At 40.0% G+C, this 15,360-nt stretch overlaps 1 protein-coding gene across 9 annotated transcripts in view; it reads left to right on the forward strand.

The window, feature by feature from the left end:
• LOC111571747 (roundabout homolog 1-like) overlaps positions 1–15,360 on the forward strand; it is a 143,271-nt gene that overhangs the window by 79,213 nt on the left and 48,698 nt on the right. For all 9 annotated transcript variants that reach the window (XM_055017086.1, XM_055017090.1, XM_055017091.1 and 6 more), the window contains one exon: positions 4,600–4,926. In XM_055017086.1, the coding sequence (XP_054873061.1) occupies positions 4,600–4,926 (327 nt within the window). The remainder of the gene's footprint in view (positions 1–4,599; positions 4,927–15,360) is intronic.

Genomic DNA, 15,360 nt, shown 5'->3' on the forward strand with positions numbered 1-15,360 from the left:
GTGGCAATTTGTCTCTCCTTGTAACTTGTCGCAGCTGTCTGTCAAAAGCTCTTCTAGCCTTCAAATCTCCCTTGTTTCATTTTCCTGTCTTGATATCTGCCCCAGACACTTGTCTCTTCCAACATGTGGTGTCATTTGACTTACAAGAGCAGTGCTATGAACTCAGAAGCTTCTGGAAAGCTCTGTCTCGCCATTAAAAGTCTGGACTTTGATCCACGATGTAGCCCATGGGTCACAAAAAAAGAAAACTAAATGACTTTTACAGACCGAAACAAAGGGATTGTTTTAACAAGACAAAGCTGTTCCATTTATTACAACCTCTTAAGCCTCCCACAAAATCTGCCTTCCTTTATTAGCTGCTTCTTTTTCCTGCTCCTCCAAAACGGAATTGGTACTCGAGCTCAGGTAATCCCATAGTATCACAGGTGGAGATTTACCACCACTGTGGTTCTGGTAGTCTTGGTGTCAGAGAGATAAAACAAGCTGATTGTGACATACAACTGTCAGTAGCACCAAAGGGTGACACTAAGTCGGCAGCATTCTCCATGAATGAATGCCGCTCGCTGCTTTTTTAATACTCGCTTGTTTGTGAACCTCAAAGAGACAATTACTCTTTCAGAGTTTAGAGTGTGAATCAAAGTTGAAAACTGTAACCCAAGTCTCCAAGTAATGGCTGAAATATGTGTGCCATGGTGTGCGTCAAGCCGGGTGACCTCAACATAGCGAGGCAATTTGATTGTGATATTTGATATTTTCTCTGAATTTTTCTTTTGGTTTGAATCCAAATAGTCATAGTAGCCTCCTTTCATGCGCTCTAAATCCCGTACATATAGTATCGTACTGTAAATAACACTGGGGTGGCCTCACCCAGGACCACCAACATTGCGTTAAATTACATTCACATTGTGTTATTACAATCTCAGTGCTCATGATTTGTTATTTTAAACCCCCCACCTTTCCTCTTTGTCACCTCCTCTTTCCCTCCTATAATTTATCCCTTCTTGCCTTATTTTCTGCTTTACATCTCTACAATTTGAATAACATACAAGACTCCTAGCTTGTTATCCTGACATATTTTTTTTTTCTAGCATGTTTTATTTGATTCTCCAGACGGAAGCACAGTTAAGAAGAAAATAGACTCTCTGCTTACCTCTTTTCTTACAGTCTGAGACAAAACAACACAGACATCTTCACAAGACAATAGGACTGCCTCGGGGATGACTGACTAGAAAAAAAAACAGCATATTTGTAGGTGCGCAGGTGCTACAAATGACCTTTGGTGTGTATGTATGTACTCCATTGTGCACCTGTGTGCATGTTTTTGCATACTGATTTAATGCTGGCTGCTGGCCCTTTGCAGATAAAGCCTAGTCTTTTGGGGGGCCACTTGTGGCGAGCTGATATTGCCTTTCGGTAATGCCAGGGAGCTTAGGGAGTTACATGGACCCTTAGGCATCAGCCAAACACAATTAAGAACAAGGAAAGCAGCATGTGTGCTGTAAACAGGGACCGAAGGCCACAATGACTGTTTGTTTGTTTGTTTTGTTCTCATACCATTTAAACATCTAGACAGTGTGTAAAATTGCACTTAAATAAAATATTTACAATTTTTGCCAGCAGCTAAATGGGTGGTATTGGCTTCCTTTCTTTCATTTGCTTTGTATTGAATGCGACATGTTCGGTTTTTCTTTATGTAGCTTAAGATTAGTTTCCACCTTTTTTTCCCTAAATGATTCTGAACTCTTTCAGCATAAAATGTGACAGTAATTCCTTGTTCATTCAGGAGATGTTCTTTTGTGCTTCATTTCTGGGGGCACAGTAATTAGCGTTAGTACATTTGTAAACCTGCCCACGTGCTGTTACCTTTCCAAGCTGTGTTGTTGAAGAATGACTTACCTAGTTTTCTTTGCACATTGCTCTAAAAATGTCTGGCCAGTTAATGCACAATCTTGATGTAGATACCTATGATGCCCAATGAATGAAAACCCAAGGGTTCTGTAGTGCATCACATCTAGAACTAAAGCATATGACTGTATACCTGTAAAACTGACGGTATTCCTACCAGTCACAGTTGTACTTTCTGTTTTGTGATTGCTACAAACTGTTTTACGCTTACATGCCGATCTAAGATAGCGGTCGTGGTCGACTTTACACCTTCATAGCGTTAAGACTGTCATTGCCAGCATAATAGTATTAGCATCAAAACACTGCTACAGATTCATAGAGCTATTAGCATTGCTGTAGCATCATATTCAATTGAATTCACCTCCATTGTTCCAGGGTGGAACCTGAAATCTAAGAAGCAAAATAGCTGAAAACCTGGCTGAATCCTAAACTATCAGCATGACTAAAGAGGGCTAAGTGCTTTTTTTATTTTTTGATTATCTGTGTGCACTTTTTAAATGGTCTCTTGGTGCTGTGCATATTCCCCAAACATGCCTGACAAATTGATTCAGATTTGGTCACAACCAATCCAGTGCTATTGTCACAGACCTCCAGGTGCACATAAAGGTTCTGCTAGTGTTCTTTGTAAACGGGGAAAAAAAGAGTGAAATACTCCTGCAGGGTTTCTGAATGTTTCTGAGAAGCATTTTTACTTTGGTAATTACCTGGCTTTTGTAGAAATTAACGTTTTTTTGTCAAATTTGTCAAATTCTGCATTCATTAGCATATAGCCATTTAGCCAGATCAAACACTTGACAGCACAGACAGTTGAAGAGGAGACAAAGGAAGCCAGTGGCATAAAGAAATTTTTTTTAAAAAAATTAAGATTCAGGCAGTGGGAGGGCTTATCTCAGCAGTCCACGTCCCTTTAATCAGACTGCCATCCATACAATGTGTTCTTTTTAATGCAAAGTGTGCAAATGTCAGCATATCTTTCAGTTTTTAATGATCAACTTGCATATTTACCGTACATCTATTGTTCCTGACTTTTGGTGTAAAGTAAGGGGCTGCGCTCCATGTCAAATTTCATGGTTTTGAGCTTTTAGAAAAGACAGTGAACGCAGATTTGTGAAAACACATGAGAAATCCACCGCAAAACCCAGTGGATCAAACTCTCACCCATTTCACAATGTGTGAGGTGCCATCTATCTGGGTAAACACTTGTCTGTGTGGGATTCATTGGTTGCAGCGGGAGTGTAGGAGCTCATCACTTTCGAGCACGGTGGTGATTATCTGCTTTACAGGGCCATTGGCACATTAAAGTGAGACCTGCTGAAGGCTTTGCAAGCTAACTTACTGTTTGCGGCAGCATGAAAGAACAGAAAAGTGATCCCACAGCAATAAAACAGGTAAATAGTGGTCATATGACTGACATTAATGCCACATGTCCTACATCTGTGTTTTCTATGTATCGTGATGTTTGCGATCCAGCACACTGACTTAATTCTGTCAAAGGCACCTGTAGCTGGTTTGCAGAATCCAACCTTGATTGAGAAAATAATACAGGCAAAAAGGAAGAGAAAATGTGGGGACAGGATTTGAGGTGTGCCATTGTGGATGCTCAACTGTGTTGGGGGTGTTGGAGAGAGATGAATGGAATGTAAGATGTGCTGCACAGAGGCATTGGAGTTGTGTACCTGGATCTCATTAGGGAGGTTTGCTTTGTCCTCTGCCTCACTAGGAGTCATTCTTGCACAGTTTTCTTTGAGAGGAGCAGCATGATTGACATCTCAGCAGTGTATCAGGAATTAGAGGTGATTTTGTGGTTGTTAGCGCAGGTTTGGTTGTGGAGGTATTGATTCGCATTTCTATAACGGTTTCAGAGTCTGTGGTCAAATTGGCTTCAAATGGCGAACACAGAGCATAAATACATGTACACAGAAATCCACACACAACTGGATGCACACACACTGGCTGGAGGAGACAGTGAGGGGTCATGTTGATGAATCAGAACAGGAAGGTATGGAAAATACATGCAGAGTTAATGGGATATGTAACATATTTCTTTCCTTGATAATTCATTGAGTGAATGTACACTGCACTACAGTTGGGGATTTTGTACTGTTAGCTGTAACACCAGAAGTTTCAATACATTTAAAACTATTAAATATTCAAATCAGTGGAATGAACACAAACATCTATAGCAGAGTGTCGGTGGAACCACAGATAATGCTATAATCCCATTATAATTCAAGCCTCAAAGCTGTTCTCAGAAGCTTTATATAATTATGTCTTTGCAAATACATTTTTGAAGGCTAGACATGTTTTGAAAGATATTACTTCCTGAGGATTTCTCATGTCAGCATTGTTTTTTAATTCACGGTGCCTTGTGGGGTTCCAACTGCCGAAACAAAAGCAAAACATTTTATGAGGGACGCGTGTTTGTGTGGTAATTATATTGTCAAACTGGATGATTGTTAATACGAGGCACTTGCAGAGCAGTAATAATGTGCCATGTCTAATTCCTTTAGAGCTGCTGTTTTTTTTCTTTTGATTAACGCTCTTCATTGCGTGGAAGGATTATTTAATATATTTCAATATAGCTTGTTTTTTTTTTTGTTTTTTTTGGTATTCTGCACTGACATGTACAATAATTACGCAGCTAATTTGGCAATTAAGTGTATACGTAACCTCTGCGCCACTCTTCCCCTTTAGGGTCACGTCTTCGCCAGGAAGACTTCCCTCCCCGCATCGTGGAGCACCCCTCTGACCTCATCGTGTCCAAAGGGGAACCAGCCACTCTCAACTGTAAAGCAGAAGGCCGTCCATTCCCCACGGTGGAATGGTACAAAGATGGGGAGCGCGTCGAGACGGACCGTGACAACCCCCGCTCCCACCGCATGCTGCTGCCCAGTGGCTCCCTCTTCTTCCTACGCATCGTCCACGGACGGCGGAGCAAACCGGATGATGGCAGCTATGTGTGCGTGGCCCGAAACTATCTGGGCCAGGCGGTCAGTCACAATGCATCCCTGGAAGTAGCCAGTAAGTTCTATCAGTGAGCGTTTGTGTTGATTAAAAGGGTGTTTTCATCATCAAACACATGTAAAAATATAAATGGCATTGGAAATGGTGCGAAAGATTGAACCAGGTCTGTAAACATTTGGCCAAGAATTACTTAGAAGTTCTATCTGATACCTATGCATCCAGATAATAATCATCTAAGCTTTTATAAACATCTTAATTAAATTTCCCAGTCACCTGATGTGTATGAGGATTTTCAGAGATTTCCGTTCCAATCTTCAAAGAAACTAAGCAGCTTTTTCCGAAAATTGCCTTGAAATTTGCTTGATATAACCTTTAGATAATCTCCTGCATCGTAATGTGTTGAAGCAAAAATAACTTACTTTCATTTTTTTAGAATGTAATTCAGTCTTTGTGATATTTACTTTGCATTGGCATTCCTTGCACTTTCCAGCTCAACTAATTGTCCTGATGTAATTATACATGAAACGCAATATGTGACTCTATAACCTCCTCTTTAAAAATGTAACTACTTTTGTTCCAATATGGGTCGATTTTATGGTTGAGAAACAGGTGGAAATTCACTGTCAGACACGCAGCAGCTGTGTGTTTCCTTTAGTCCCACAGGTTTAAACAAGGGCCGAGTGTGTTCCTAACAGGTGACAGTCTCAACTCGCTGAATCGCAGTGTCAAGTGTGGGGTGTTTCCATCTAAACAGCCTTTCGCTGCAGTTTGTCTCAGGCAGGAATCCATCAAGTTGCATGCAGCCACCAAATGTATGTGTGTATATGTTAGCTAGAGTGTTGGAATGAAGCCTATGGAGGAAAAGACAGAGGGCAAAGAGCAAGAGGTCGGGCCTTATGACCATCAGAATAGGGTACGTGCAGATGGTCCCGCAATCCCTGTGGAGAGCAGGTTTTACAAATCCAAAAACACTGGGATCAGCCTGAATGATAACACGAGCAGAGAATGTGCTGAAAGAGGGATGTGTTGGTGACAAGGGTTAACAACCACAGCCGTGCCCTCAGACACCGCATAGCTCCTCATCCTTTACTGTCGATCCCCTGCTCTGCTGAGCTGCGTCAGCATGCGGTGCTCGATCTCCTGGGCAGACATGAAGGTTTTAGTATAATAATACCCCTGCAGTATCCGTTTCACCTTTTGAATTATAATGAAAGAGATGGTCAAATGGTATCATGGTGATGCTAGATCAGCGCTCCTACCGCGAGTTGCTAAGCCCTCGAGGGGGTGAGTTTATTACTCGAAGTTCACTAAATTTACTGCCAGGTTTTAAGGTCGAGGCGGAACACAGAGAGGACTTGTTGAAGCTGCCTGGGTGAATTATGTCTCCCTACTTCATCCTTCAGAGGTCACGTAGATTCATGGGTCACCCTGGGGCTAGGTGGTAAAACAGAATCCCCTATGGCAAATGCTGCTGAGTTAAGGAGTTTAGAAGAGAACTGAGAAGCTGGGGAACGTTAAAAGGAGGACTGACCTTATTATGTCGATACATGTGTCAAATAATTTGTTTAGTCTTGTTAATGTGCTAGTAATTTTTGCTTACAGGTTGCTTTGACTAAGGGGTGACTGGGTTTTGAGCTGACATGCTCTGATTACTCTTTAGCATGACATACAGTGAGCCTCAGTTCTCGCATCGGTTGCTATTTGCTTGTTTGCCTGTCAGCAGGATTATGCAAAAACAAAAGAGCTGAATTTCACGAAACTTAGTAGAGAGGAGGAGCATCACAAAGGAAGAACAAATTAACTTTTGGTACAGATCCAGATCAGATTAATTTTAAACAACAGGGTATTGGCCTTGGCGGAGGACAAACTCTCCGACTTTATTATATGTGTCACTCAAAAATCAGACAGGCATACTGTGTGATGATGCTCTAATAATATAGAAGAATTTTCCAGTACAGAGTTTTCTGAAGTGAGACTGAACAGACATGCAATTATAGTAATGACATATGCTGAATATATACCATAATAGATGCATAATGAGTACATTAATATTACTCTATTCTAAATGCATTGTGCTGTCATATGCATCTTAAATTATGAAGCATTTATTTCTTTGGATGTTAACCTGTTACTCCTAATACAGTTTATTGAGACTGATTGCCTTAAAATAATTCTACAACACCATGACATCATTTATATATGACAGAGTTTTCTGTTCTTCCTCAATTAATGCCATATAAATCCCCACTTTCAGTGTTATACATGTATTTGTTTGATTTTAGTCACCCTGGTCAGTCAGTTGACTGGTCCACCATTTTAGTCCAGACTGAAATGTCACAACAGTGGATTTCAATGAGATTTTGTACAGCTACTAATGGTTCCCTGCCAATGCATTCCAATAACTGTAGTGATCCCCATGCCTTCTCTACAGCAACCCCATTAGATTGACTCAAATGTCTTCACTACTATTTTTGTCCCCTCTAGAATGGACTGTAGCAGTCGTGTGCCTTCAATTTCCATCTAGATCCATCAATGGATTCGTTTTATGATTAATTCAGTACTTTGGTCAATGATAAAAGACCTGCACAGCTTCTAGCCTCAGCGGTGCTTTGTGTCTACCAATACTTTAGCAACTGTTAGCATGCAAACGTGCTGAATTAAATGGTGACAATTGAAAACATTGCACCAGCTTAAGGCCAGCACATACACATGTATGTATGAATGCTATACACAAGATGTACAGATAAAAAAGTCAAATCAGAAAATCCTATCCAATACAGCAGATGATCCAAAAGGGGTCAACAGAATCTTTTTTTTCTTTTTTCAGTGCCAATACTAATGCCAAGTATTAGTATTCTAATAGACTGTTAATCAGTTTTTGGAGCTGATATATATTTTGCAGTAAATATGACAGTTTTGCACTCAAAATTGATAATAAAATAAACTTTATCACAAAAATTATCAGTATGATTGAAATACTGCCATTTATTTATGTTTTAAATATGTTTAAATTAGAGAAAACTTTCAAACATTTGACTTTCAGTGTTGATTGGCTTATTCATGATGTGTAACCAATCAGATAGTTCTGTGGGCTGAATGTTGTTCGAGACCACACAGTGGTGACTACAGAAAGAGAGGTAGCTGCAATAGAGTTAATTAAAATAACAATTTTTATATTAATTAATTCATTAAAATATATATATACTGATAATCATAAAATGCTGAATGTCAGATCTGATAATTTTACAAATAATTCCCAATAAGAATTACTATTTAATATGTTATGCTTTTTTTTAGTTAGTTCAATACGAAAAATACAACCTCTAACAGCATAGGAGAGTAAGGGATATCCTGAGTTTATTTAAAAAAAATAAAATGTTTGCATGGAGTACAACATTTTCAGTGCAGTGAAGATATAATAGTATTATTTTATTGAATGAATATGCTATGCTTTGCACCTGTCCCTTGTAATTAACATTAAAAAGTCACTGTTAATTTACATGATTCGTTGTCATCAACCAGTGGACCCGGCTGCAGCAGTGGAAATACTGCAGCAGGGTGACAAGAATCCCACAGAGAATTAGTCATTTGAGCTCTCACGGACAAAGTAAGTGTGAAAGCTACAGTGGAAAATTAATTACCTATAAAAGCCTCAACTCAATTCAGAATGAATTGACTGTGTTATAACTCTCTTTGCCGCTGCCATGATTTAACTGAAATAAAGGCAGAATGATGAAAAGTGGGGAGGCAGCTGACAAAAGACAGTGTCGGGGCCTGACAGATGTAAAGTGATGGCAGCAGGAAAGGAGTGACAGAGACAGACGGTGAGAGAAGACAGAGAGGAAGAAGTATCTGTCCTTCGAGGCACAGAAGTGAAACTTGTTCGCAGAAAATCGAGGTGACGTTTGTGGAGACAGTGACAGATGTAGCATGTGCTGGTGCCTGAAGCGTGACCACAGGGTTAAAATACTGTGTAAGCACACACAACACGCGCACAGACACATGCCCGCACACACACACACACACACACACACACACACACACACACACACACACACACACACACACATACACACATAAATAGAGTACTTGCGCCTTTTCTGGAAGTGAAGGAGATGAAATGGGAAAAAATAAAAAAAGAGATATAACTTAGTTCGTATCCAATAAATGTCACAGGAGACACTCAGCATATTTTTTTTCTGCCTGCAGGGACCCTTGAGGACCCTGGGAAATGAACATATGTCCTATTGACCTCACCCCCTTGATTCAATCATGGAGCGCTTTATTGAGGTGAAGGCAAAGTCACAGCCTGTGTACTCTAAAGGTTATTGGATAGTCGAACTGTTTTTAGGTGCAGTAAGAGAGAGGAATAAATGTTATTCTTAAACTAATTGGACATTGCCATTTGCCAGAGGAAAGTGAGGCTCATGGCAGGGCTGAAGGTTAAAGCACAACAGTGCAGTGATGAAGTAATGAGCCTCAGAGAAGGACAACCATATAGCCCCACTCCTCATGCATTTGGAAGTATTAAAGGAAAAGCACAAATGCCCACTTTGATTTCTCTGTTTGTATATTTAGTCAGTGTAATTTATTATAATGCATCATTTAGAGATGCATACAATACATTATTCATTTTTATCAACAGATATGCTATGAATCCAGACTTTTGTAGTAACATGTGTCCTGTCCTCCTATCAGCTGTTGCCAGCTTGTGATTTTTACTTCATAATCCTATAGTATATTGAAGTCTGCCACTTCAGTAGCTTTGTCACTTTTTTATATACATATTTTGGCTGCATTTACTACCATCATGTCACCCAGTGGGCTATTTTGATCCTTTTCATCACAAAATATATCTTTGAATACCCCATACCAAGTCTGTATTGATCTGGACCTGCTCTCACCATTGTGTACGCAACATAAAGAACAAGAAAAGCACTCAGAGAGCGCAGTACTCCACCAAGGCTGCTTAGTCGTATCATTTCTGACGGATGAAATCTTTAATAAAAAATTCCCTTGCATTGAGCACAGGCATGTGATATACATGTTTATGTTATGTATGAATACCGAATTGCGTGACCTAAATATATAGTAGAATCGATGGGACTCAGAAACACCCCCACAATTTAATCAATTGTTCCTTGTATAATTTCTGACAGATAAGTCCAGATAAGTCCGCAACGGTCGATTTGTAATGGTATCGCAATCATGTGATCGTCAGCAAGCAGCTGACGTTGTGTTCACTTGTTGTCATAGTTACAGTGACGCTGTGCCGCTATCTCGCAAACAAATCCGTGGATCCAGACTATAAGCCACATTACTGCCAAAATCTAATCAGGTGGTCCTTTTGTCATTTCTGACCTTTCCTGAAAATTTCATCCAAATCTATTATTCCATTTTTGACTAACGTTGTGCACAGATAGACAAACGTATGCCAATCATCACATAACTGTGTCGCGTTCCTTGGCAGAGTAAAAATGTTTTGCAAATCTTGCCTTCACCTACACTTACACATACATGCTGTATACTGTATGTTAGAGGAGTGTAACGGGCAGTACAAACCAATATACAATGGAAAATGAAACAGATTTACCAGGGTTTTTGCATCAGTCTGGTACACGTTCTGCCTCGACTAAGTAATAAAGATAATAATATAAATATTTTGTGACACATACAGTTACAGACACTTTCACTATTTGTGTGCGTCAAATATGCTCCAAATTCACCTGAATGGTTTCAGGTAGCATGCATATGTTTATGCAAAGTTTACATTTAGTTAAATTCTTATCAGAGTACAGTATTAACCTGATTCCTATACTTCAGATCCCTATTGAAAACATTTTTTTCCCTAATCTCAGCCAATCTTTAAGTACCAAACTTAAGTGTTCCTTTGGTAAATAGGCAACTCAGCCATGATACATTCTCTGTGTTTAATAATTGCCTATCATCTAGCTAAACAAGATATGTAGTTATTTCACTAATAATGGCCATAGAGAGAGAAGCACGAGGAATATCAGTGGCCCAAATGGACATGTGCTTTTTAGATAAATTACATCAAATATACTTCTCCGTACTATAGTGCAGTGTACAGTTCTATTTTTTTTCCAAGCTTGAAAGAGAAAGCCAGTGGCAGCCGTGTGATAGCTTGTGGTAATTGCGCGAATGCATTAACATGACAGACATGTCCACTGCAACGCCGCACTCTCTGAAGTGGATCAGCAGCCTGTGAGATTGACAGCTCGAGGTGGGACCCCTGCTCTGTCTCACCAATCCACTCCTCTTTCATTGTAATCTTATGCTAAAAAACGAGTGGGTTCAGGAGATGTATGAAGCAGCGAAGACAGCAGTGGATTCTCCGAGGTCAGGTTCCCCCTCCGCCTGCCCCTATCCATTAACTAATGGCTCCTCACTTCAAACGGCTGTCACTGTCACTGACAACATCCTGTCTGCAGTCACTCTGGATAAACGCTGCAAAAGATCCTAAGTGGTAGTAGAGCGGTATATCTCAGGAAAGTTGTCATTTTCTCTCCATACGGACCAGGAGTGATATTGTTTGATAGACAATTGCTGACACATTGTAACCGCTTTTCATTCACAGCCACAAAGTCAGATATCACTATTTATTTGCAATTGTCTGTGACAGTTTGCGACGGCTGCACTAGCCCCTCATCCCGTTTTCTGCTCCCCCGTTCTCTCCCGGTTGGCCTATGGTTAGAACAGTCAGTGAATAACTATCACACTCAGGGGACAGCTGGTTTGTGTTTACAGTCTGGAGACTGGGGCGAGTGCACTGCAAGTATTGTCTAAACAATTTTAGTCGCTATATTCCCCTCGGCTCAGCGTTTCCAAGAGCCAGATTTGTGTCAGGGCGAAGGGAAAGAGTTTGTTTGGCTCGTAACGGCACGGTGAAAGGAGAAGAGAGGGGAAGTACTCAGGAGTTTCTGACAAAGACCATATGGTCTTTCCTGGGTGTGTAGCAGTACAATCAGAACGTAAAACTGTACCGTTAGTGTGTGTATATTGTGTCAAAACGGTGCTGTATATGTATCAACTGAAACAACTGTTGGGGCTTTAGGAAAGGATTGAGCTTCACATCTCTACTTTCTTTGGCAGATTATTGAATTACAACAATAATTACAGCAACGTTGATATTACATAGACTTTCTTCAACCAAAGAAGACTGTATTTTGTAACAGAGATGTGCCATTGAACTTGTCAAAAAGAGAGAATCTGCTGAATCTTCCTTTATGTTAAATGATTAGCTGGCAGGCACTGAATTATAAGCTTCACATACATTACACATGTACGAAGCTGTCTCCACTTTTTTTCTTTTTCTGCTCATTTTTGGAGAGCAAAAAACTAAAAAAATGTTGATAAGAAGTGACAAACAGGCCACAACACAGCACACTAAGAGAGTAAAATCAACAAATCGCTTCGTTAAAGAAGAAGGCCTGTGTATATATGCCTCTGGTCGCCCATATTCATTCATTCATTCACTGAAACAGCAAATTGAGGATCAACCCTCATTTGCAGTGGTGCTTCGGCACAGACAATAAATAAAGACAAACTCAAAATCAATCTTAAAACCATGCCAGTGACATTAAGTGTATGTGCTTTAGGCATCTCTTAATTTCTTCTTCAATTTCTTACCATCTCTAAATCTTGCTAGATATCATTTTGTTAGAGTTAAAGCTTGAGTAGGCAGTATTTCTGGCATTATTGAGTTCATCCCCATAATAACTATTCAGCATATTGTAATTCAAGTGGTCTGAGAAGAAACTAGGTTCATTTTTCAAGCTTTAGAAAATCTTTTACTGGCCTTATTTATCAAGGCAGTTGAGATAGTTAAAAAAAAGAGAGGGTTAGATGGAGGTCTTGCACTCAGGAAATTGGTGTTTGAATCAGCTGTGAAACCTCAAATTAATCTTAACCTTTAACTTGACTATTTTTTACACGTTTGAATCATGTCGAGGAGGGTCAAGGAAAGAGCTACAAGCGGAGGGCTGTATATTCAAATTCTGTCTTTTAATGTTGCTCTTGTCATTGTTTTGTCTTATTTTCCCGGTTTCTATGTGACCTGTGAGATTCTGCATGGCTCGGCCGATGTCCCATGACACAAAATCTCTCCCTGTACAGCTCTAAACTCTGGCTGCATTTCCCTGCAGTACTGCAGTAGTGCAGTAACGCAACAAGATTCGATCTGTTCCCGATAAAACTCCATGCTCGCTGTGTCAAGTTACCCTGATGTCATACTCCTCTTACTCACTGTTTTTGCTGATTTGTAACACGGCGAAAGAAACTTCCCGGAGGGAGAAATAACCTGCCCTCATGTGCTTAGCTGCAGAAGTGTTTCTATCAACTCAAATTAATTAAGAGTGAAAAGCCATTATCAAGTCACAACTTGCAACAGACCATGTACCGTCTTGCATGTATTTTACTCGTGAATTTTTCTGTGTGAAAGTATTAAGAGCTTACAGCATGGCTGAGTAATCCTGCTGTCACCGAGAGAAGAGGAATGGCTGTGCGTTGGCTGAGATATTAGCGTTATCCGTCCTCTATCTGTCACTCTGCAACGCCACAGTCAACAGCACGCACCAGCTGTATCTGTACTCGGGGTTAATTCTGACTTCGTCAGGGGTCAAAGGTGGTTTCGCTTTTCATTTTCAACCGTATGCCAGTTTTCATCTCCCAGAGCTTTCTGCCTGCTTTCGCTGAGCTTTGCATTGTATCATAACACCCAGTAAAAATAAAGTGTAATTCTATAAAAACATAAAAAATCTCAGTCTGACAGTGCCTTCAGGGTGTGAAAATGAAAAATGCACACTCTCCCAGATGGTGCACTGTGTAATTGTGGTTTGATGACTGTTTGGTAATGTTTGTGATTAAAATGCCAACTTTTTTGGACTATCATTAAGCTAATCAAAATTCTTATGGGATCTACTAGGGGCGGACGCTTTATTTTATCACTGCCAACTATAATCAAGTATCACATATTTTGAATGAATAACCCGACAGCCAAATTGCTGTGCAGGGAAATTCAACTCATTGTTTATTGTTTGCTTTTTTAACGTGCATGAAAGCAATATGCTGTAGACAAACAGAGCCTTTCATCACTGTTCACTTTTTGCTCAACAAAGTAAAATCGAGATGTCATCAGACTCAAATGCTCAGCTCTTGCTTTTGTATTTGCTGCAGAGCTGCTTTCATTCCATTGCTACTGTCAAAATCAAGACAATAATCAGCCGAATGCACAATTGAACACGCATAACGATTTAAGATATAAAAGATACAGCCAGGTTCAACTGTTTCAGCAACAAAAACTACTAAAATACTAAAGATTACTGAATATTTCACTCAATTTTCTTCAGTCAGGGTGTATTCTGGTTTGGTTATTAGTATGCAGCCAACAAGCTGAAACTGTTGGGTTTGAGAGAATGCAAAACATCATCTGAAAATGATACGCTAACAAATATTGATTATCTTCTAAACTTGAGCATTGAGGCACACCATACATAATTAATGTGGCTGATGGAAAATGACAAATCAGACAATGCAAAGAAACAATATGAGAAACTGAGAATACCGTGTATCAGCAGAGTCCGTTACAGAAAATGACACTACCGAGAAGCAGTGACAAACACTTGGGAGCGGAGATGTGAGCAGTTGCTAGTGCAGAAACAGACTGATAGACTCTTTATGCGGCATTGTTCCTACTGCTTCCCTGCCACAACCAAACATTCTGGTATCTTCTCTAATAGGCTGCAGATGTGGTAATTTATAACATGCAGCAAAATAGGGGACAAAGAGTGAAAGAGGGGGTGGTTTCTCAGTGGAAAGCCGGATAATGAGATGAACAGTTCCAAGGCACTACAACTATTCCTTTGCCTGCCTGCCTGCCTGCCTGCCTGCCTGGCTGTCAGTTCTGCATCCCCTATTTTCTGCCATTTTCTGCCTCCTCCTCCTCTTCCTTCTGGAGCATTGCTTCCCCTTTCTCCTGTGGGAATACTTTCAAATGTGCAGACAGGTTTGTGAAGGAGCTGCTGCTGTTGAAGCTGCTCGCTGAAAGCTTTGATGACCAGTAATGTGTTCCCCATTATAAAATTGCCATACAGACTCCAGTATATACAAATTGTACGCAAGCAGACTGTACTCTGCCAGCCTTTATAAAGCCAGTATTACAAAGGTGTGTTTTCATGCTGATGCTGCGCTACCCTTTAAAAAAAAAAAAAAAAAATGTTAAAGTGCAATTCTGTCCAAAAAGCTTAAAATTATTTGAATTTGTTCCATTTTCCAGCACCTGGAAAATAATTATATCGTGCCAAACCCTGTGTCTGATCTGTCTGCCGCTTTAAGGGGCTGTGATTTTTCTACCTTTTATCTTTTCAACGTCAACAGAGTTTTGTCATGTTTACACTGCAGAATTCAAACAGGCAATTTCAATATTTTTCCAATTAATTGTCTCGCTATGCGTGAATGTAATGACAGCTCATA

This window comes from Amphiprion ocellaris, chromosome 14, assembly GCF_022539595.1.
Source record: "Amphiprion ocellaris isolate individual 3 ecotype Okinawa chromosome 14, ASM2253959v1, whole genome shotgun sequence".
NCBI classification, from domain to species: Eukaryota; Metazoa; Chordata; class Actinopteri; family Pomacentridae; genus Amphiprion; species Amphiprion ocellaris.